The sequence below is a fragment of the Lathamus discolor genome, chromosome 14, assembly GCF_037157495.1.
Source record: "Lathamus discolor isolate bLatDis1 chromosome 14, bLatDis1.hap1, whole genome shotgun sequence".
Classification (NCBI taxonomy): domain Eukaryota; kingdom Metazoa; phylum Chordata; class Aves; order Psittaciformes; family Psittacidae; genus Lathamus; species Lathamus discolor.
This window is the reverse complement of record NC_088897.1, coordinates 8389613-8410966: the sequence shown is the minus strand read 5'-3', so window position 1 is coordinate 8410966 and position 21354 is coordinate 8389613. Positions and strand designations below refer to the sequence as shown.

The following is a 21354-nucleotide window of genomic DNA, read 5'->3' as shown; positions in this document are numbered from 1 at the left end:
TCACTTCTGCCTCTCCCAAGGGCTGATGTTTATTTCTGAACCCATTAATACTGCTCCATAGGTGGCTGAATATCACAACAGAGCAGCAGTCACTCTCCTTCCCACTCCCCACAGCAGAACACAACCTGTGCAGCTGGTTCAGAGCACAAAGCAGAATTAAACAATTCTCTACATTCTCTACTATTACACAATTTCTCTAATAATTTCCTCAGTTAACTTCTTACTGTTACAATAGAAACATTTTGCTTTTGTTGTAAATGAATATGCTGAGGTGCATTTAATTGACTTGGAATAACCAGCTGAGTAGCAGTTTACAAGGGAAGTTTTATTCTACAAGAAGCAACCTTCAGCTAGTTAGGGGAAATTGAGGGTTGGTGGAAGCCAGCTGCTGAGCTTCATGAACTTTAATGAACTTCAATGTTCTAACAGTTGAGGAAAAACAATGCTGTTCATCAGACCTAAGCAAATAACAAAGGCAAAAAAGAAAGAATCTGAGGCCTGCAGTATCTCCTCTCCCTTCAACACACTTTCTTCCACGACCCGATAAGAGAGGCAGGCTCAGCTGTAATGCAAGAACAATGTAATGATTAACTTTAACACCAGGATCAGGTGTTCTTGAGCTTTTGTACAACACCTGCTGTTCTACTTTATATTGCTGGAAGATCAACAAGATTTCCAATGCTATTTTTACTTTAACAACAGGCAACTGGGCTCAGTTACACACTCTCCCTTTCACTCCCTTTGCTAAGCACATTCCAGAGCAGCCCCTTTGAGGCCCTTTAAGTGGCTCAGCCAAGGAAAACATGACTTTCATCACTAGCTTTCTGCTTTCTCTTTTTCTTTCTAAGCACAAATGCATTCTCCCACTACCACAAATGATACAGTGAATTCTCCATGTTTGAAGAAACTGTAGGGACTAGCACACCCAGAGTGCAAAGTGGATTCAATTACTCAAACTCCATGTTTGTGACATATTCATTCTTCTAGACATGTAGATTTATGTATCAACCCCTGAATACTGTCATCATTTGGGACATTTTACTAAATTATCATGGTTTTTTTCTGGATCTGAATTCTATTAAAGTTTTTACATACAGCAGCTGAGTTATGTCAGTCACATCTACACACAAAACCCCATGCCTGGCTCTCTAAAGAGCAACACCTTAATTATGCCAGTATTGATGTTTTAAAATCCAAATTACTAAAAAGAAAATACTTGATATTTCTTGGAGCAAAACATTGCAGAAGTTGAAAAGTAAAGTAGCTAGGAAAATCTTCAAAGCTTCAAGTAAAGAACTAAAATGCCTTTTGAATCCTCCTCTTTCCACAGCCTACCAAACATAGTTGTCTTATCACAAATACACAAGGACCACATGTGATGAGTGAATTGATTTGTGTATTTCAGTACTGCGTCAAAACCAGGCTCGCATGCACAACTGAAGAGCAATGGTGAAGTTTCGTAAGCTGAAATAAAAACTGAGCATGTCTTACTTTGGGTTGCAACTCACCCTAGGATCTCAGCATCACAAGAACTAATAGCTTATGATGAGGAAAGAACTACACCTTATCTACAAAGAAGATGAAGAGACTTCGAGGTTTAGGCTGTTTCTTGCCATTCCATAGATTAAACTTGATGGATCACCTATCTTGTTGCTATAAATGAAGCTCAGTAATAAAACACATTGCTATTGATATATAATAATGAAAAAGATCCTTGCGTTTAGGCAAGTTCTCTTTAACTAACTAAAATTTTAAGATTAACATTTCCTTGCAGCTATGGTAAAACTGCAGTAACAAAGTGCTGTAACATTTAAACAATCACCATGAGTAATGTGACATACAAGATGCAGCTAACTAACAGAAGATTTAACTTTTCAGTAGTCTTTAACAAATCCTGCCCGAGTTTGCATTAAAAAGAAAGAAAAAAGCCTTACTACTTTTTCAGTAGCAGGTAACCAAAACCCCAGCATTAAAAAGACTTTTTGAGACTGAAGTGAGCAACAACCCAGCCAGCACAAAGCACACACAAATGTAAACTCTACTCCTGACTAATGTTGAAGAGGCAACAGTTGTAGCCAGTTTGAATGATTCAGCAGTACTGACTCAAGGCCTTGAAATCTTAAGTTAGCACAATGTTCTGCAACTACAGATCTCCAGATAGCAAGACAAACACAGAAGTAAACTGGAGCCAAACCAGTTCACTTGTTAAGAGGGTATCCCTCTAGTTTGTACTAGGTTTAACTTCCCAACTGATGCAAAATGCAGTCCTAAATAGACACTGCTGTAATGTCGAACAGTATGCAAACTTCAGTCACTTTTAGGACCTTACAAAATACAAAGATACAACTGCTGTTACTCCTGCTTTTGGGCTTAAAATATTACAAACAGCGAAAAATACTTCACTATAATAAGGAAGTCTTCACAGTTGGCAATACCCAAGCGCAATACTGGGAGCTCACATTTGCATACATAAACAATTTTGATGTAACATCACATCTCTCATTGCCAGTACTTTGTTACATTTCTGCAACCAACACCACATGGAGATCAGAGGTATCTGCTCCTGATCTGAAGCCGAACCACCAGTGAAAGTAACACAAATAAAAGACTAACAGGAAATTTAAGGTCTATCTGTTAAGACTGAGGGGGAGGAGGCCACAACCGAAAGAATTAAATGAATTTACAACATTCAACTAATTTACAACAAAAAGTCATTATTTACATGCCTTACTTAATACTAACTGACAGTATTTACCTAATGATTTATTTTGGCTACTCTGCCTTCTTTATGACTACTGAGAAGAAAAATATACTTCACTTTCTATGTAATTGGCTGTGGACAAAAGGTCAAGACTGTTACTCTGGTCACATGAATACAACTAACAAGGAAAGTCAAGAGAGCAAAAGGAAAAATTACATACCAAAGTCCATTCTATCTTTTTGGTTTCTCTGAAGCAAACCCAACAGCAGGTCAGCCAGATAAGCTGATGTTTCCCTAGGAATACTGCACACAAGAGGAAGTAAAACATGCATTAAATTTAATGTATGCATTAAATAATGCATAGCACATTAAATTTCAGAAAGTCAGCATTCTGCCATGTCCCTGCATATTCACTATACATGCTCTACAGCCTTAGCGCATAACCCTTGCAACTCAGCAAGGTACAATGAAGGCAAGATGCAACATGAATCACTGGTATCATACTACATCCTCGCAAAGAGAGCAACATCAAACATTTTTATGAATCCAAAGCATTCCCAAAGATGGGAAAGTGTTGAGTCAACAAGCTCAAGTGACAGAAAAGGCCATGGTGACATACCTAGGAATCAAATTTCTGTTCTTTTCATAAAACATTCTCAGATCTTGAGGACTATTGGCCTGTCAAATAAAAATGTACATTATTAAACCTCAGTTTCATGTACAAAATAGCTTTTGTACCTATGCACACATACGCAAAAAGGAGGCTTTTGCATATAAAAGGAGGCATCAAAGAAGAAAACCCCAAGCACAGCAGTAACTTCAGTACTGTGTATCCTCATATATTTCCTCTAGACTGAACACATGGACCTCACAGACTAAATATGAGCACCTTCTCCCTTGGTATTATCCTCAAATAATCTGGACTTTGAACCACTGACACTACAGCCAGGTATCAGTATTTACTTCTGTTTGCATGTCTGGAAGGAAAAGCCCCAGGAGTTTCCATGAGACTAATGAGGGAAAGGAAATGAAGTGTTACCTGAAAAGGTGGCTTTCCAACAAGACACTGATAAATCACAGTTCCTATGCTCCACAGATCTGCTTTAGCATCATAGTGTTGAGACATAATCACTTCAGGGGCCTGGAAAGAACAGCAAAGTCTCAGAGGGGAAAAACAGAATGGCAAAGCCACAGCAATACAAATTCTACACTTCTTCTATCAGAGCAGTATTAACAGAGACCACTTTATTGGAAGACAAAATTAACATCTTAATCTGCATCACATGACTTGAAAGGTAACAGCTCTATCTGAAAGCTATGTTTCAAAAACACAGAAAGCTAGAAATGTTCTGAAGAAAACATCTAACAAATAGCACGTATGGAATATGAGGTCAAATGTTATTTACTTGGTTCACGCAGTGCTCCTCAGGGATAAATAACAAAGCATTTCATAAGGATTATTATTACCACCATTGTACACATACAAAAATGAGCCAAGGGAAAGTCAAAATATCTTCCTATGATCACAGAGTACAGTAGCGGTACTGCCAAAGTCAGACGGTTCAGTGTTCAAAACTGACAACCACACTACTTAGTAAAAATTGATAGCCATTAACTCCAAATTTTTAGAAAAACCCCAGACAAACAGAACAAACCCCAAATGTGAGAGAATACATTAAATAACCAGAATGAAACATCAAGTAGCTTTTTAACTTCTAGTCTGTATTTGATCACTTTTGATTTTCTTAGAAACTGGAAAGGAGATCATGCCTCATTTTCAGGGGCAAAAAGTATGTTAAGTGGGAATGAAACCACTTCAAAGGAAAAAAAAAAATGCTAGGATGTATTGCCTTTTAGTTCTCCAAGATATTTCCTCCCTGCATTGCTAAGGGATGTTCAATGACTCTAACAATTGCCATCTCCACATCACAGGAAAACAGGCGCTAGTAAAACTATGGAAAGGTGAACTGCATGCTGACCCCAATACTTCTGAAGCAGTATTAGGTATTTGCCAATCTGCAAGCAGTAGATTATTTTGTTCTAGTAGCAGAATGTTTGAGATAAGCAACATAATCTGAAATATACTGTCACCTACCATATACATAGGGGAACCACACAGAGTTGCAGCCATCATGTTGCTATGCAGATAACGAGCAAAACCAAAGTCAGCTACATAAAGAAACACATTTGTCAATGAAAAGAAAGAATTTTCAGATTTTTAGAGTCTAAAAATTGTCTTGTCTTACTGAAACCTGATACAATTACCAGCTAGACAGAAAAAAACACATGTATAATATATAGCTAACTACATAGAATAGTAAAATCTATGTTCCACTGAAAGAATAATGTATTATCTTCCAAAGAGAAAGCCAAGAAACAGCAGTGGCATAGTTTGCACAAACTGCTGCTCCACCATTTCCCAGCTGCAGAGAACACTGTCTGGCGTCAGCAAGAAAGGATTAAAGTCAGTGGCTAAATATAAATGGTTCATTAAGAGTGATGAATATATAATCTGCTTCAGTGACATCACATCAGGTAGAAATTTAAGAAGGCAAGTTTCCAACGCCTGAATTTTCCACGTAGGCAAAAGCATCTGAAACTATCAAGTAAAGACAGCAAGAGAAGAAATAAGTTTTTTCTCCTCTGTGCTGCTCAGAAGATGGATTGAGTTGGAACAGATCTCAGATTTCGGCTGAGCAAAAGCACAGAAAGTAAACTTGTTTAAAACAAGGTATTTTTAAATAGGCATTTTAACAGACAATGAGAGGTTAAAATGCCTTAAGCATCCTCTGAAGAGGAGTTTGGTAGTATCCTGAACAACTGACATCTCCCCCCAGTTATGATGCCAAACCTCTTTTGTCAAAAATAGGCCATAACCTGCATTTCTAAACTTCTCAAATAACCCTTAAGAGGGTCTACCACAAAAACACCCCCAGCTGAAACTGAGACTGGATTCCTGTATGCACACACACTGAAATGGACTAAAGGCTACTCAAAGTTTCGAAGGTTACAGATTTATATCTAATTAAAATAGCTTAATACTAGAAACATCAGCTAAATAGGTTTCTTTTTCCTGCAGATTTACTCAAAAAGGTCTTTATGACTCCATCTTTCTTATACTGAGAATCTGTATTACAGCATAAAGCTCACCATTCTACACTTACTGCCTGATTTGCATAAATTTAATACACTCCATATCCAGTACATCCTCTGTGCTTTCAGTACAAAGACACTTCAGAGCAGGAAAACAATCCAAGTGATAATTTACCATTACATCAGAGAAAAGAATATTTACCTATTTTAATGCGTATCCCACTGACACTTGACTTCCTACGACTGGCGTAAGACAACAAAATATTCTGTGGTTTAAGATCCCTGTGAATGATTCCTTTACTGTGCAGAATGCGCATTGCTGCTGCAATCTGCTGGAGGAACACACGGATGGTGTCTTCACTAAGAGTTCCTTTAGCTGGAAATAACATACACATTAACAGATAAGAAAATAAATATCATTATCTTTGGGCAAAAAGCAATAAACTTCACAGTGATTGACTGTGAGAACAATGAAGACAATCAACCTATAGCGAATTACATTCAGAACATTCCAGTCTTCAGTGTTTTCCTATACAGGTATATACTCCCAACAACATACCCATCCCCATAGTTTTACACTAGTTACAGTATTCAATGATCTGGGTTTATAATAGTTTACTCAACATTGTAGCATAATAATTAAAAAGCCTCTCAATCACCATTAAATCCTAAACTTACCAAAAAGGCAAAGGAGCCAAGAAAATAAAAGAACTTCACAGTTTAGAACATTAAATATACCTACAGTCTTGTTACAACCTGAAGCCACAAAATCTGTTCTTTAAAAAATTATTATGGGGATCCAAATGACCACTCTGCTAAAAAAAAAAAATTCACCCATGATAAAATTTATTTGGAAGGGAAAAAATAAGATGCACTTTTGAAAGTCTCCTCAGAAGGTATTACCTCACTCTGCAGTATGAAAAAGTACTGAACACAGGAGCTGAATTATACTGTACTAGTCTTTCAAAGGATTTTAAGAGAAGTGAATTAGGCTTTTAATATGCACAGTTACCATAACAATAGCTGTTCACAGAAAGATTCCTTCAACATACTGAGATACAATGGCAAGTAGAAGAATATTTTCATCAAGAAAAATAGGAAGGTTACTATCTCTGCTTAAAATTTTGTTTGGAATAAGAATTGATTTGTCATGATTCTGTAACTTGTGTCTTCCCTTTGGGCAGAGCCAAACTGAAGGGCAAAATCGCTTCTAAACCAGAAGCGCCTCTTTGTAGAAAGTGTTATTTTATAAGTAATTCAGTATTTTTAAGTGCAGATCTTGGAAAATAAAGCAGGTGGAATCAAAACCCTGGGAGCAGCCCCCAAAACACAACTTTAGTAATAGAAAACCACATATTTTTCAGCATGCTATTTATGGTTAGGTACATCTTCTCCCTCATTTACAAATAAGGAAATACTACATTCAACTGTTTCAAAAGCAGTGGCAAAAAGCAGTTTCTGCCTGTGCATTATTTTATTCACCTTCATTGCTACATTGTGGGTTTGAATTTCAATTATGAGTGGCATTTAAACACACTATTTTTAAACAAATGCAAAAACCTTATGGCTCCCTGCAGCTTCAAAATTTAGTTTTCAAGTTACCAGGGTGGCACACAAACACAAACAGCACTCTGCTGCTGACCTCAACTGAGACTGAATAAAACACTCAACAGATTCTTGGTGAATTTATAAAGAGGGGACTTGAGAAATCACACCAGGGTGAACATGCATTGTGGAATTATAGACATTTCATGAACAGACGAATATTTAAAAGACAAGCAAAAATACTTAGAGAAACATCATTGGATTACAGGAATATACAATACAAGCATGTAATGCAATAGCTTCTGAAAGGGAAATATAATGATCAATTACCTTGTAAGTAATCTGCCAAATCCCCACCATTGCAGTACTGTTAAAAAGAAAGATTTTTACTCAAAACACAAATACTGAAACTTTCTTTGTATTTTTTACTTTGTAATCTTTTAATGAAAATGGGAAGATCTCTTCCAGCTGCTTGTCTTAAAATTGTTTTGTTGATTATCTGTAATTAATAATTTGAGATGTAATACTTAATACTTCTAATATCAGAAAATTAAATGGAATACTTTATGGAACAAATGCTGCTAATTTGGCAGTGCATAGGAAGTAAATAATCTAGTTTTCAGAACTGCTTGCTTTAACAAGTCATGGTTCTTTTGCAGCTATGCAAAGACATTTTGTCTAAAAAACACCTTTATATTCAGCCAGAAAGAAACATGTACGTTAACATATACCTCCATTACCAAGAAGACAGAATTGGGCATTTCCTGAAAGAGAAGAAGAACAAATTCCATTTAAGAATATGACAAGACAAAGCCTTCAGCACCTGCATTAACCAAGCGTAACATGAAATTTTTTTCAATCAACTGAGACACCTCATGTTAAAGTCACTGTTTTAGAGCGTAGCAGATACATACATTCCCTACTATTAAATACTTTGCCTTTTCAAACCATTAGCATTTGTAAAAAGAAACTAGCAGCCAACAAATATCCTGAAGACTAAAGCTATCATTTGAAAGAGCATCATACAGTAAGTAACATCACTTTCTGCTGTATATCACTCCCCCAGCTTTCAACTGCCAGTAATATTTAGTCACAAATGCCGGACAGAGTTACAAACCATAAGCAAGACCATGTGGCTACGATAACCAGCTTTCTAAGGAGGAGATCCAAAGTTACATTCCTTGCTTCTGGGTAAAACAAGCTTTGGTTCTGCCATCTGACAGGCCAAAGGCCAGTCAGAAATCACAGAGCAGTTAACCGTCTGGAATAAACCCAAATACTGTTTTGTAGTATAATTACTTCAGGAGTCATGCATACTTCTGCAAAGTATCTCCCTCAGCAAGCCACTGGCAGAAGCGCGTCCCTGCCACGGACCTAAATGCCTTATGGCAAAGGTGCGATTTGTTATGGCAGCCCTATTGAGATTTTCCAAAGCACTGACCTCCTTTGACCTAACCTGTTCGCAACCTGAATTCCCTCTCTTGTAACTGGGTAGAAGTTACTGAAAGACAGATTAGCCAACTTCTACTGTAAATTATCTACACATGCCACAAAAATGCAGTAAAAATATCTGTGCTTAAACCTGACCCTAACAAGAACATTCACCTTTTTTACAAATACTTTTTTTGTGTGAGGGAAGAAAGAGCCTACCTGTCTACGCCAATAACCAACATCATTTTCCACAAAGCCTCCTGCATGTAAGTTTTATTGCGCCTACAGCTGGCAACAAAAAGTTGAGAACACTCAGAGATCTTTTATAAACTAAAAGCATTTTTTCCCTATGAGCTGATTGAGTAAGACAGAAAGAAAACAAAGAGAAGCAGAAGGAAACATAAGGACATACACTAAACAGAATGATGGTTTTAGTTGCATGGTATGTTACCTCCCTTTCAGTTTAAAAATAAACAAAGGATTGACAGTTTGTGGGAAAATATGTTTTTAAGACAGTTGAAGTAAAATACCAAGATGGCAAAACACGCAAGGCCAGGCATATACCCCAGCTCAAAGTGGAAATGTAGTCAGTCTGACTGTATTCTGCTAACTAGGGACAAAAAGAAAGTCAAAAGGGGCACTGCATGGCAAAACAAAAGCTGCGAACTTAAGTCACCTTTCTCAGTGCTTGTGTTAAAGCTTCAGTACATGTTCGCTTTGGCTGACCTGGCAAGAACTAGCACAAGAGCACCATTTTCAAGGGCTCACTAGCAGATCAGACTAGGAAGCTTGAAAAGAAAAATAAGGAAAAAATGGGCCCATAGGCCCAGGTGAAGGAAATCAAAGACCTCAACTATCACACACAGCACATGGATGGCACAATCCATTAAAGCAGATTTCTACCAAACCATCACAGATACAGATATCGCTACAGATAACTGTACCAAATTCAGTTCAGGATGAACTGGCTATTTTAAGGTTAATTCAAGACTGTATTAGGCTGCTTCGCTTTCGGGAAGCATTTAGTTCAGCCACTCTTGTCTGTGTTACAGAAATGCATTTGAGGTTCTTTCCAGCTCAGAATATCAAGGACATTACAGATCTGTTTACATCTGGAAATTAGCCTCAAAGAAAGCAAGTTTCTAGGAACATTAGTCAAATCTGTCGGGAATGAAAGGCAAACTCCAACCAACATAGAATATTAAAGCAGCAGTAGATCACATTCCAGAAGTCCCAATTGTTCAATGTTTCTGTAACAGCTGTGACCAACGCAACCCATAATTTGCAGTCCTATAAAAGCCTCAAAACCTGAAGTGTATACATTAAAGCAAAAAAAAAGGATAATTACTTGTTCTGTAAATTACTGAAAATATGTAATGATAAATGTTTCTTTCTACGTAGTTCCTATGCAACATCTCACAAGACAGAAACTCACTCTTTCAGGAACCCCAAGGATGACAAACAGCAACTCTGAGATCCCCATTTATCAAACTAAAAATTCTGCCAACTGCAGAGCATGTCACTTAAAGGATAACTGTGATATGCAAAAGAATAATGCAGCTAAGAAGCATGGAAACTGCCCGTTTTCCAGTGACAAGAAAGAACACCAGCTAATGGATTTCCACCCGAACATAGCAATCCCATGAATCAGAAATAGATGTTCCACAGCGTCAGTGCCTCCACTACACAACAGTCTCTGTACAAAACCAGCAGCTTATGGCAGTATGTAATGCTCAGCTCACAACAGACATTTATTCATCTCAAAACTAAGAGAATGTGTTTTCTGGATTCCCCTGGAAAGTCCTTTCAAATCAAACAGCTCTCTTCAGAAACACAGAGTTGATGATTTGTCCTGCTGTACTAACCCTCACCTGCTTAAAGAAAGCCACTAGATTTCCTGCCAGTAGAACGATCCACCTTATTTTGACCGATATTCTTGATTTAAAATAATCAAACAAGTCACTTGGTTAAAGTCATACTAACAATTAAAGTGTTTCCTTTTGTAGCTTGGATAAGTCTTTTTTACTAAATCAGATGAGTTTCGAGGTTTGACAAAGAGACTGTCCCAGACCAGTCAAAAGTCCTTCATCATTGTATCGCTAAAGTAATACTCGGCACACTACTGGTAAGAAGCTCCCCAGTCACATCTCATCTCAACTTTAACACATAACCAAACACTTTTCAATATCCCACCAATGCAAATGTTAGTTCACAACAGCTGAAGTGTTCATCCCCCAGATTTTGCATTACAGTTCTTGGCCAGCCTGACTGTGAATGTGATCTCCATTTTGGGAATACACTCAGAAGACACAAGTTAATTCTCTAGACATACGTTTCCCTCCTAAATTATTCTGCTGAAAAATAAGGCTATCCCTATTATCATTCCCTAGACTTGTGACTGCTGTTGACTTGCTTAGCAGAGTGCTCAAAAAAGAAAAGATTAGTAAACCAGCATGTTTCAGACCTATTGTGCAGGAATAAAGCTGACCTAGCAAGCTGTTCTAAACTGCTTCTTGAAACAAGCTTTTGAATATTTACATCGATACACAGATCATAAAATTACTGCAGCTGGAGTTATTCTCGCCTACACTTCTACCTGGAAAAACAATGAAGCAAAACAAATGTATGCTGTGTTGCAAAAATTACAGAACAGCTTTGCCCAGCATGCCTTGCTTTGTTGCTTGAAATTTTCTTGACAAAACCCATTTTTGCTCCTTATTCTGAATCTAGGTTTAACTTCTAAGTTGAAGTAAAAGATGAGAAAGGTTAATAGGAAACTATTTTACAATTCTGAAAGCTTATAGATAAACCTAATAGAAAGGGATTAAGAGGCAACATATTTGCCAAAATTTGCTCTGTTTTAATCCCAGTGGTCTCAGAGGATGTGAAGTTCCAATCCAAAGCACAGGCTCAGTGCAGCAGTTCCATTTTAAAGCCATTAATTGAAAAAGAAGTCAAAACATCCATGGTTACTTCTGACAGCTGTTGCTAGAACTCTGGTGTACTGGCAGAAACATACTCTAGATTTCTTTTGGGTTAGAAAGTCCTCTTTTAGAACGTCTGAAAGTCTGCAGGGAGCTCTTGGTGAGCTGCCAAAGCTGAAACTGTGGCAGATAAACAGTTAATATGCTTCTGTTCGAGGCCTGTAGATTCTGATTAGCTGGAGTTTATGAGAGTTAACCTGACAGCTTGTGCACTGCTATTACCGACTGATTTTCTGATATGTTAATTTCGGCTTTATTTGTTTTGGGTTTTGATTTTTTTTTTTTTAGTTTTTGGTTGTGGGTTTTGTTTGTTTGCTGTTGTTTCAGGTTTTTTTACAATTAAATTAATTTGGCAGAAGTTCTAATGATTTAGTGAAACAATGACTGGCCCAGATCTTTTTAGGGCTGTTTCTTACTGTATTACAGATACTCGGTTTACTTTCTGTGTGCACCACAGCAGCAGCTTCTACCATGTTCAGCTCCCATCATGCAAAGAACTGAACATTTTCTTAGTTGTGACTAAATGTAAAGTCTTAGACTAAATGTCACTTGACATGTGCCTGTAGGATTCAAACAGTGTGCATGCTGCCAATTATTTACATAAAAGAGCAATCAGCCATGGAGAAATGTACCACAATAGCCAATCATTCATTTTCTGTTATGTGAAACACTGTACTTAACTAACACATATGGGAGGTAGTGAAGGAGACTGGCCTGCTGCACAACACAAAAGAAAGGCAAAACTGTTCACAGCACACTAAACACTTACCACACTCACATACTAGAAGATCATCTGAAACAGTTTTGAAATACAAATTACAGCATCTAGGCACAGCGGGTAAGCTAAGGACTATGTAGTAATTCCAACTCTTTGGTTCTGGTGGCCAAACCAAATTCCAACTGGTTGTCCCTAACCTTGAACGCCTACACTAGTGTCATTCCTTGCAGCCCAGTATTGTGGCAACCAACCTTCCAGCTAGCATCAGCTGCCAGGTAGTATTTCAAAATCTTTACAGTTTCTACAGGGCAGGATTTTTCTTTTTGCCTGAAAACTTGTCTGAACAGCATGTTTTCACATGACTATTTCCACACACAGTGAGGATGGATACTGGCAAACACAGCGGACTTACGGAGCTGAGGGAAAAAAAAATATACTAAGCCTCTTTCAAAAGACAACAGTTCAGAAACAGCTATGATGAAAGTATGGAGGCAATCAAAGCTGTGAGATACCAAAAACAAGAGCACACACCAGAACACTTGAAGCAAATGCCTCAAGAAACATGCAATACTAGCAGACCAACTGGAGTCCTTGGGTAAACCAAACAGCAAGATTTAATTCCCACTGGTAAAACAACAGGTATAGATAGTATGGTTCATTCCACAGCATCCCAAGAACTCAGAGGCACCTGTGTAAGTAAAGGCTGAGATGCAGGTACCAGAAGGACCATTGGATTTGCTCTCACGGCTTTCACTGCTGTCAAAGACAGCAGAAGCAACTGCAGTTATTTTGTCTGCTATGTAGCAACAAGCTAAGGCAAGAAAATTTCTGTTCAGACACTGTTTCTCCATTAACACACTAGAAATTAGGTATCCCCAAACTACTGTTCAAATAGCAAACTTCAGACTCCATACAGTGAAGATATTAACTCATTCTAAAAGGCTATCTCCAAGATACATTACAGCTTTCATTCTGACTGCTGACATTCAAAAGAGGTTTTGAATTAAATTATTTGCTAAAACAGGCACTGTCTGGCACTGTGTGAGAGATCAGTTCCACCCAGCACACACTCGGGATCATGAACTGCACAAAACTGTAAATTCGTGTCCTAAATATAGCACATTCCAAATAACTCACTGATACCTTCATACTTCAGTATAATACTTTATTCAAGGACCTCTATGTACTTATGCTGGTGAGTTAGAGGTTATTTTAGGTTCCTTTTGCTTTTGAGAAACAGTGGGCTCCATTTCCTCAATTAACAGGACCCAAGATCAATCTTCTTTTGCAGGACGAATGACATCCTACAGCACCACCATGGGAAAAGAGCTGTATTCTTATGCCATTTGAGAGATATAAGATTCCTTTTTTTTTTTTTTTTTATTGAAATAAAAGACTACCAAAGTCTTGCTCAAGAAGATAAATAAAAATAGGTCTCAACAGGTTACGTCTTGCTATCCACTGATTACAGTCTGGGGTGTTTCAGGCATTTCACTTTGTGAAAAAATTAATCTTGCATTTAGAGGTGAGCTGCTTATATTTATTTTTCAGAGCCCTACTACTCAGAGCCCTACCCTGTGCCTCTCACAGATGAACAGTTCATACTTAAGTTTATCTGCACAAATGTCTTCAGGCTTAGAACCAAGTCTCCACACCCAGGTGTGCAGATCCCCAGCATTCTGAGATGGCACAAGCAACAATGGCATGCACTGCTCCTCTGCTTACATCAAATGCTGAACTGCAGATCAAACCTGCCAGTGTTGCATGTAAACACCTCACAGAAATCAAGGGCAATTATTGTGCTGGCACCGGAACAAAAGATTTTGATGCTAACCAATGCACACACCAATTCATTGGGGTGTGTCTCTGGATGAATGGCATTTCTAGTAATTTATCTCAGAGCACCCTGTACATACCAAGTAACCTATCAAAACGGTGTTCACAGGAGCTGAAGCAACAGCAACATATAGAAGCTTTTAAAATATTCATATACTCGCCGCAGAATGGTTCACAAATTCTCTTTAGATCTAATTAAAACCTAATGGCGTATGTCTCTTTATTACACTGATTAATGTTCATATAAACAAACAGATGAAAGAGAAGGAAGCTACCTCCTGTGAAAACAATTCCAAATTAAGTCTTTTGCAATATGTAAAATAACAACTACCTTTTCATTCTCAAAAGATATATTCCAAATTGCTACGCAGGGATACAGTTTTAATCTCAAAAGTATTGCCATTAAGTACAAATAATTTCATTTACTATTATGAGATGTAAAAATATTTCTTCTTCATTGCAACTAATTTACACATTTTTATTTAGTTTTGCCACTTACATTTCACACCATCTTTTCTATCTGGAAACTTGGTGCAACAACCAGTTCTTGGATTATTCAGCTAAATGGTTTGCCAAACAGTACGTCCGAAACATGAGCTTTTTCTTATTTCAAACTGTCTAAGGTTAAGAAAAATTTCAGACCAACAGAACTATAAAAATAAAACAAGACTCCCGGTCACACTGAGATCTTTCTACTGTGACAGACTCCACTGGCTCCAGCACTGAGGCAAAAAAAAAAAGCTTCTGCAACTTAAAAATTGCTTGAAATCCTAGAGTCTTATCTGCTGTACTATATCACCATGTCCACAGTATTATGGCAAACACAAAGGGCAGTACATGCTAGAGCATGAAATGCTGAAGAAAATTAGTAGGTGTAACAGCCGAGTAGACATGTAAATGGCTTGCATAGTGTTCATTCTTGCTGGGTTATAAATTAATGTAATCATACAAGTTAATGATGGATAATATTTCACAACACAGCCCTGTGCAGGAAGGGAAAAGCTTATTTGTACAAGTGTCACATTCTTTAGATCGTATTTTGTAAGGCAATTTCTTCTATAGATGTAGCATCATACTGCCAGGCTTTATGTTTTCCATTACCATGTTTGAAATATGCCCAAGGTATGAGACACAGGTTTTTCCTTCTCTTCAACTGCTGATTTTATTTAAATGCAAGAGTCAGTGACAAGCAGCAACATTCCTTTCTCAAATGAAGAGCACAGGACTGATCATTCAAGAAGTCCCGTCACTCTACAGCCACCCTCTCCTGTGGCTAAGAAGCACAGAAGTTGTGTTTATAAATAACGTTTTGGTAAAGAAACCACAGACAAGTGTACAGCTCTGCCCTCTCTTCCCTTGTGGATGCTCTATGCATAGATCAAAAGAAGGAAGAGCCTTTCCAAGGCTTAGAAGACATACAATGTTTAATCACCAAAATACATACCTAGTCAACTACCCTCAGTGCAAAGCTTAGACAGTAATGCTCAAATATAAATAACTGTAAATGATAAAACTGAAATTCAGCTGCTTACTCACACACCAACTCCCTCAGTCAACAATGCAAGCTTCTTTTAAGATGTCTGGATATACTAAATTTAGGATGCTGAGAGATTATTTCCAATTAGCAATAGTCAGGAAAACCTGTGCTTTCCCTCTGAGAGCAGCTCATATCATTTGAAGTCCTCAGCTCTGAAGTGAAGATCCAGGAGAGAGAAAAGTCTACACATCCAGATGGGAAGTTCTGATGCACAGCTCATGTTGCTACATGAACACCAGTTTCGTACCAAAGTCAAAAGAATTTAGTACATGTCCTGTAGCACTATACACAGCAAAACCTGAGCCTGCCATGCATGTGTCATGTGAACACAGATTTCTATAGCTAGAGATACATATCTACAAGTAAGCTGAAAACCTTTAAGGGTGCAAATGTGTGAAGACAGAAAATACTGAAGAATGCAAAAACATCTACTTTCCATTCCTGTAACTGTGCACTGCCTGGATGGTTCTTAATTATTATTTTTTTTCATAAATGTAACTATGCATTTAAGATTAGAATTGAGCCCAGGAGATAAAATACATAGTTCTTATTCAAGCAGAACAAATGGCTGTATAACCTACATCACATTTAGCTTTATTCAACACTTGCAGGCCTTAGGATAAGATCTACTTCCTACCAAGTAGAATACAGCACCCTGGATAGGCCAGAAAACCAACTCCTTCACCTTACCAGTTAGGATCCTGGGCATAAAGAGAGGAAGACCATTTGAAGCCATTTAATTTTTATTTCTCCTACTTGAAAATATCCAAATGTCTGCTTCGTTTTTATACTTTATCCTGGCCTCTTGAACACAGGCAGCAACAATATATACAGGTGTGATTGTGCTCTTCTACTTCCTTCAGTTCTTCCTCACTGTTATACAGAGCCACACAATACATTTCCTTGTTACAGAGACCTCAAGGATGCTAATCCTTTTCTATACAGTATTTTAAGTTATGTTGTCTTCTTAATGTCACTTGCTTCACCCATTCAGATCAGCTCCTACTAGTACATTTTCCTTCAGGTTTATTCAGTCATTATCCACAAACACCCACTTTCCAATTAAATTACAGGGCCAAGGAAACAAGGCTAATTCAGGAAAATAGTTAATGCCACTGACCGAGCTCCCAGCCCAGCCAGCTGATTCTTTTCCTCTGGAGACAGGACCAAACTACACAAACAGCCTCTGCAGATCTTCTCAGGCTGCCACTTGTCCCTACTGCCTGGCAGTAAACTGTATTCCTCATGGCTTTCTATCTCAACAGTGCATCCTGCTTATTAGAAAGAAGCAACACAAAGTAAGTGCATAGTGTGTTAAAGATGAGACAACTCCCCCACCACTGCTAGGGAACTAAATATGAGACTGATCATAGCAACAAAATATGTGGCCATTCAAAATTTTCTACTCAGTAAGCATACATATGCATTGTATTTGCATAAATAAATTTCAATGAAAAGGCATCAAAATATATTTTTACCTGGACATCATAAAGAGCTACAATGTTTTCATGCTGAAGTTCCTGTAAAACAAAATATCTGCATTATGAAAATGGCCTGTTGTCATTATTATTATTCCTTTAAATTTATTATGCTAGGTGATAATTAAAGAGAACCAAATTTTACACAGGAAGGCAGCATCTGGTTTAGACCACGTGATGGAATTTGGAGAAAATCCCAGCTGTTTAGACAATATTTACAGAATAGGAAATTAGGCAATATCTTCAGAGGTCATAAAAACATCTGGTTGCAGAACTTATTTTCTACATTTTGTTACAGGAAGTACTGATCCTTCATTGAACACTGAAAACTCACTAAATTTAGTCTCACACATTTCCCACTTAGCAGAGTTACCAACTCTGGTTCAAATCAACTGCACCATTTTGCAATGAAAAGGAAATCAAACCAAGTAACAGCAAATAAAATTCACAGGTCAGCTCAAACTAACTATAACTGCTCAAAATAATACATGTTTTCACTAAATACTTGCAGCACACTAATATATCAAACACTACAATTTCTGATGTGTAACAAATATACTAAAATATAACATATATATATTAAGTGTATAAAATAGTGATGTATCTCAAGAAGCTTGAAAACATGGAAAGAAAGCAGCACTAATTATTATTGCAAAGCTATCTAAAATGAGATGCGGTGAAGTTCAGAAAGTGGAGAATGACAAGAGACCATCCGAGGAGGCATTCGCATAAAACAGCACTGAATAACTGACGCTCCATTTTAAACTTCATTAGAGCCACACTACACATTTTAATCAATTAACACACCTCAGAAGTGGGAAGACTGCTTCAGGAATCAAATTCAGCATGGTGATTTAGCTTTCAAGGCATCTTTGAGCAAAGAAGGTAAGGAAAGATCAAAGACTGAAGTTTTACCCTCAGCTATGACTTTTATTGTATGCACTGCCTGGGAAAGGTGCCACATCAGCCATCCTGAAGGGCCAAATTTTCTACATGTGCAATAAGCAAAGCACAGAGACTAGTTCCATAATTTTCTACTTTTAACTACAAAATCATGCCCATAACCCATTCTGAGACCATTTCCAGAATGAAAATGTATCTTTTTTCCTTTTTATTTTTTTTATCTTGGTCTTTTTAGTTCTAAATTTCTCCTGGAACTAACAAAAGAAACAAACAGCAGAACAGCAATTATTATGATACCACCCATGACCTGAAATGAACTAGGGCAAAAGTCTCCTTTTCAAGTAAAGAAGCTTTAAAAATCACTGCAAATTAACATACCTTTAAGATTTTTATTTCTTTTCCAAGTAGGATTTGTGACTTTGACAGGTTCTTTTTGTTAATACTCTTTATGGCTACTTCCCAATCAGTTTTCTGGAAGCAAACAAGCAAAAAAGTATTGTCAGTTTTCTATTGGTTTTGACTTTAACCACTAACAACTACCTAGTAAAGAACTGGAGAAAAAGTTGTGAGATCACCCCTACTCTACCCACCAGTGACTGCATCACATGACACCACGAAGAACTATTTCATTCCACAACAGCTTAGACAGCTATCAAAATCCAGCTGCAGCTACACTGCACGTTCATGGGTTCCAAAGCATTTAAAAAACAAAAGTAGCAGGTAATCATATCCCATTTATTTTTCTTTTGTATTGGTGCTATGTGTCTGCTTTTTAGTCCTCTCTCAATGATCCAGTTACTTTCACTCTCCTATAAGGACTTCCCATTTTCATCCTTAAGCTCTACAGCTGAAAATTGCACAAGAAAACATCTCTGGTTTTTTAAGTAAACTTCTGTATTGTCTATTTATATATTATCGAAAAATAAATTGACTGTTTGTAAGGTGGGAGCATCTCCAGTGGCCTTTAAAAGTTTTTGTTTTCCTTTCTCCCCTTTCTTTTAATTCAAAAATCACTGCCCTGTGCCTCTCCAAGTTGCGAGTGCTGCCCCAGTGCTCCAAGATGATAAATCTGAAGAGTTGTTTTCTGGAAAGCAGAGCACTTTAGGCACCAACACCAGAATAAACTCTCACAGCAGCAAGAAACCATAACGCAACTATGAATATCCAGGGTGATTAGCAAGTCACGCCAGGAAACCAGACACCTCTGAATTTAAGAGATCTTCTGCCAATCCCAAAGGAGACAATTTTCCATTAGATCCCTCGTTAACCAGCGAGATAAACATGAACCTTCAGACAAACAAAGGGCTCAGCCTCCCATACAGCTGCAACTCTCCACTCGCCGTTATGTCAGGGAGCTACCAAACAGCAGAGAGGAGAGGTGGGAATGCAGATAGGTTGTTACGGGAGAAAAAGGAGGTTTATGGAGGCCGGGAGCCGGCATCTCAGCTCTAGGGCTGCAGCAGCGGCAGGCCCAGCCCCGAACCCCGGTACCCAGCCCACCCCGGCCCGTTCCTTCTTATTTCTCCCCAAACACACAAATCACGACACAACTCCCTCAGAGGACACACACCCTCCCAGCCATCGCTACCCACCGGGAGGGGCTCCTGATGGCTGCAGCCCAGCAGAGAGACCCCAATCTCAGCCCGGGTTGTGTAACCGGCCCCGCTCCGGCTGCGAGCAAAGCCCATTGCTATTTACCTTGCGGTGGCGACCTTTGAAGACCACAGCAAAGGCTCCGTGTCCTATCAGGTCCTTCTTGCTGTACTCAAAGTCTCCCACCACCTCCATCATCCCTCAGCGGGGCATGAAGCCCCCGGGAAGGAAGAAGGGAGGGAGAGAAAACAAAGGGGGTCTTCCTCCAGCCAAGGCAGCTACAGCCGCCTCACAGCAACCGGCGGCGGGGTAGGAGTCTGCCCCTCTCCTGGCTGCCCCCGGCGGCGGGAGCAGCTCCTCTCATACCGCGGGGGCAGCCGCAGACCCCCAGCCCGGCGGGGCTGCTGCAGGGCGTCTCCGAGGCGAGGGGCTCCGTCTGGCATGAGGAGGGCAAGGCGGGGAAGGAGCGGAGCTGGGCGGGGGGAAGTCTCTCAGGGGCCGGGGAAGAGGGGACAGTGCGGCATCGGCGCCGGGACGAGGGGCCTTCTCAGCGGGGAAGGGGGCTCCGCGCCCTGCCGCTGCCCGCCCCCATGGCCCCGCCACAGCGGGGGCTGCCGGCGCCGCGGCCCCCCTCAGGGACCGAGCCCCAGAGCATCCAGCAGGGCGGTGGGGAGGCGCGGCCCGCGGCTCCGGGGGTGGCTGTCGCTGTCACCGCCGCACCGCCCGCGGAAGGGGAGAACGCTACGAAGATGCACGCGGGGGTCTCTCAGGCCGTCACCGCCTCCTCGGGGCTCCTGCCGCTCCGCCAGCACCTCTCGGTACCCCCGACCCAGGCCAGTCCCAGCTCCGACTGCCCAGACCTCCGCGCCACCTCACGCCTTTTATAGGTTGCATCGCGCAGGCCCCAGCGCTCGGCTGCTTCCGCCGGCGGCTAAAGAGTGCCTCACCCTGTTTAACCCGCCGGGAGCGCGCCGCGGGGTCCCTCCGCCGCCCTCGCCGCCGTGCCGGGACTCGTCCTTGTCGTCTCCTCAGGGAGGACACAGCAAGCCAGGCCCTGGGGACCTGCCCCCCTCCTCACCACAGAGCTGGGGTAGAAGCCAACCGTGCACTGAGCCCCTCATGCCTCGCCATGGCTTCCAAGGCTTGCTGTGTTTCGCTTCATCTGCTTTCTCGGCCACCTCAAGCCCACCTGCCAGTGAGGACAACGCTGAGGGGCCACCAGGAGAAGAGGGAGGGCCAGAGGTGGCCGTGAGCCAGCTGCCCTCAGCACAGAGCATGGCAGGGGTCAATCACAGAATCACAATCAACTGGGTTGGAAAAGACCTGTAAGATCAAGTCCAACCATTCCCCAGAAGTGCCAAGGCCACCACTAACATGTGACTAAGGGACTCATCTACATGGTCTTTGGATGCTTCCAGGGACAATGACTCCGGCACTGCCCTGGGCAGCCTGTTCCAATGCCTGAGCACCCTTTTGGTGAAGAAAATGTTCCTGAAGGCAGGTACTGATCATCCCACCCTCCCAGGGTGGTATGG

At 40.0% G+C, this 21354-nt stretch overlaps 1 protein-coding gene across 1 annotated transcript in view; it reads right to left on the bottom strand.

Moving 5' to 3' along the window:
• ULK2 (unc-51 like autophagy activating kinase 2) overlaps nt 1-20671 on the bottom strand; it is a 40229-nt gene extending 19558 nt beyond the window's left edge. Inside the window, exons 1-10 of the mRNA XM_065695164.1 lie at nt 19925-20671; nt 18605-18697; nt 17324-17365; nt 8071-8103; nt 7670-7706; nt 5997-6170; nt 4797-4870; nt 3741-3842; nt 3321-3379; nt 2922-3004 (exon numbers count right to left, since the gene is read on the bottom strand). Of these exons, the coding sequence (XP_065551236.1) occupies nt 2922-3004; nt 3321-3379; nt 3741-3842; nt 4797-4870; nt 5997-6170; nt 7670-7706; nt 8071-8103; nt 17324-17365; nt 18605-18697; nt 19925-20017 (790 nt within the window). The 5' untranslated portion in view covers nt 20018-20671. The remainder of the gene's footprint in view (nt 1-2921; nt 3005-3320; nt 3380-3740; nt 3843-4796; nt 4871-5996; nt 6171-7669; nt 7707-8070; nt 8104-17323; nt 17366-18604; nt 18698-19924) is intronic.
• Between the last annotated feature and the right edge of the window lie 683 nt (nt 20672-21354).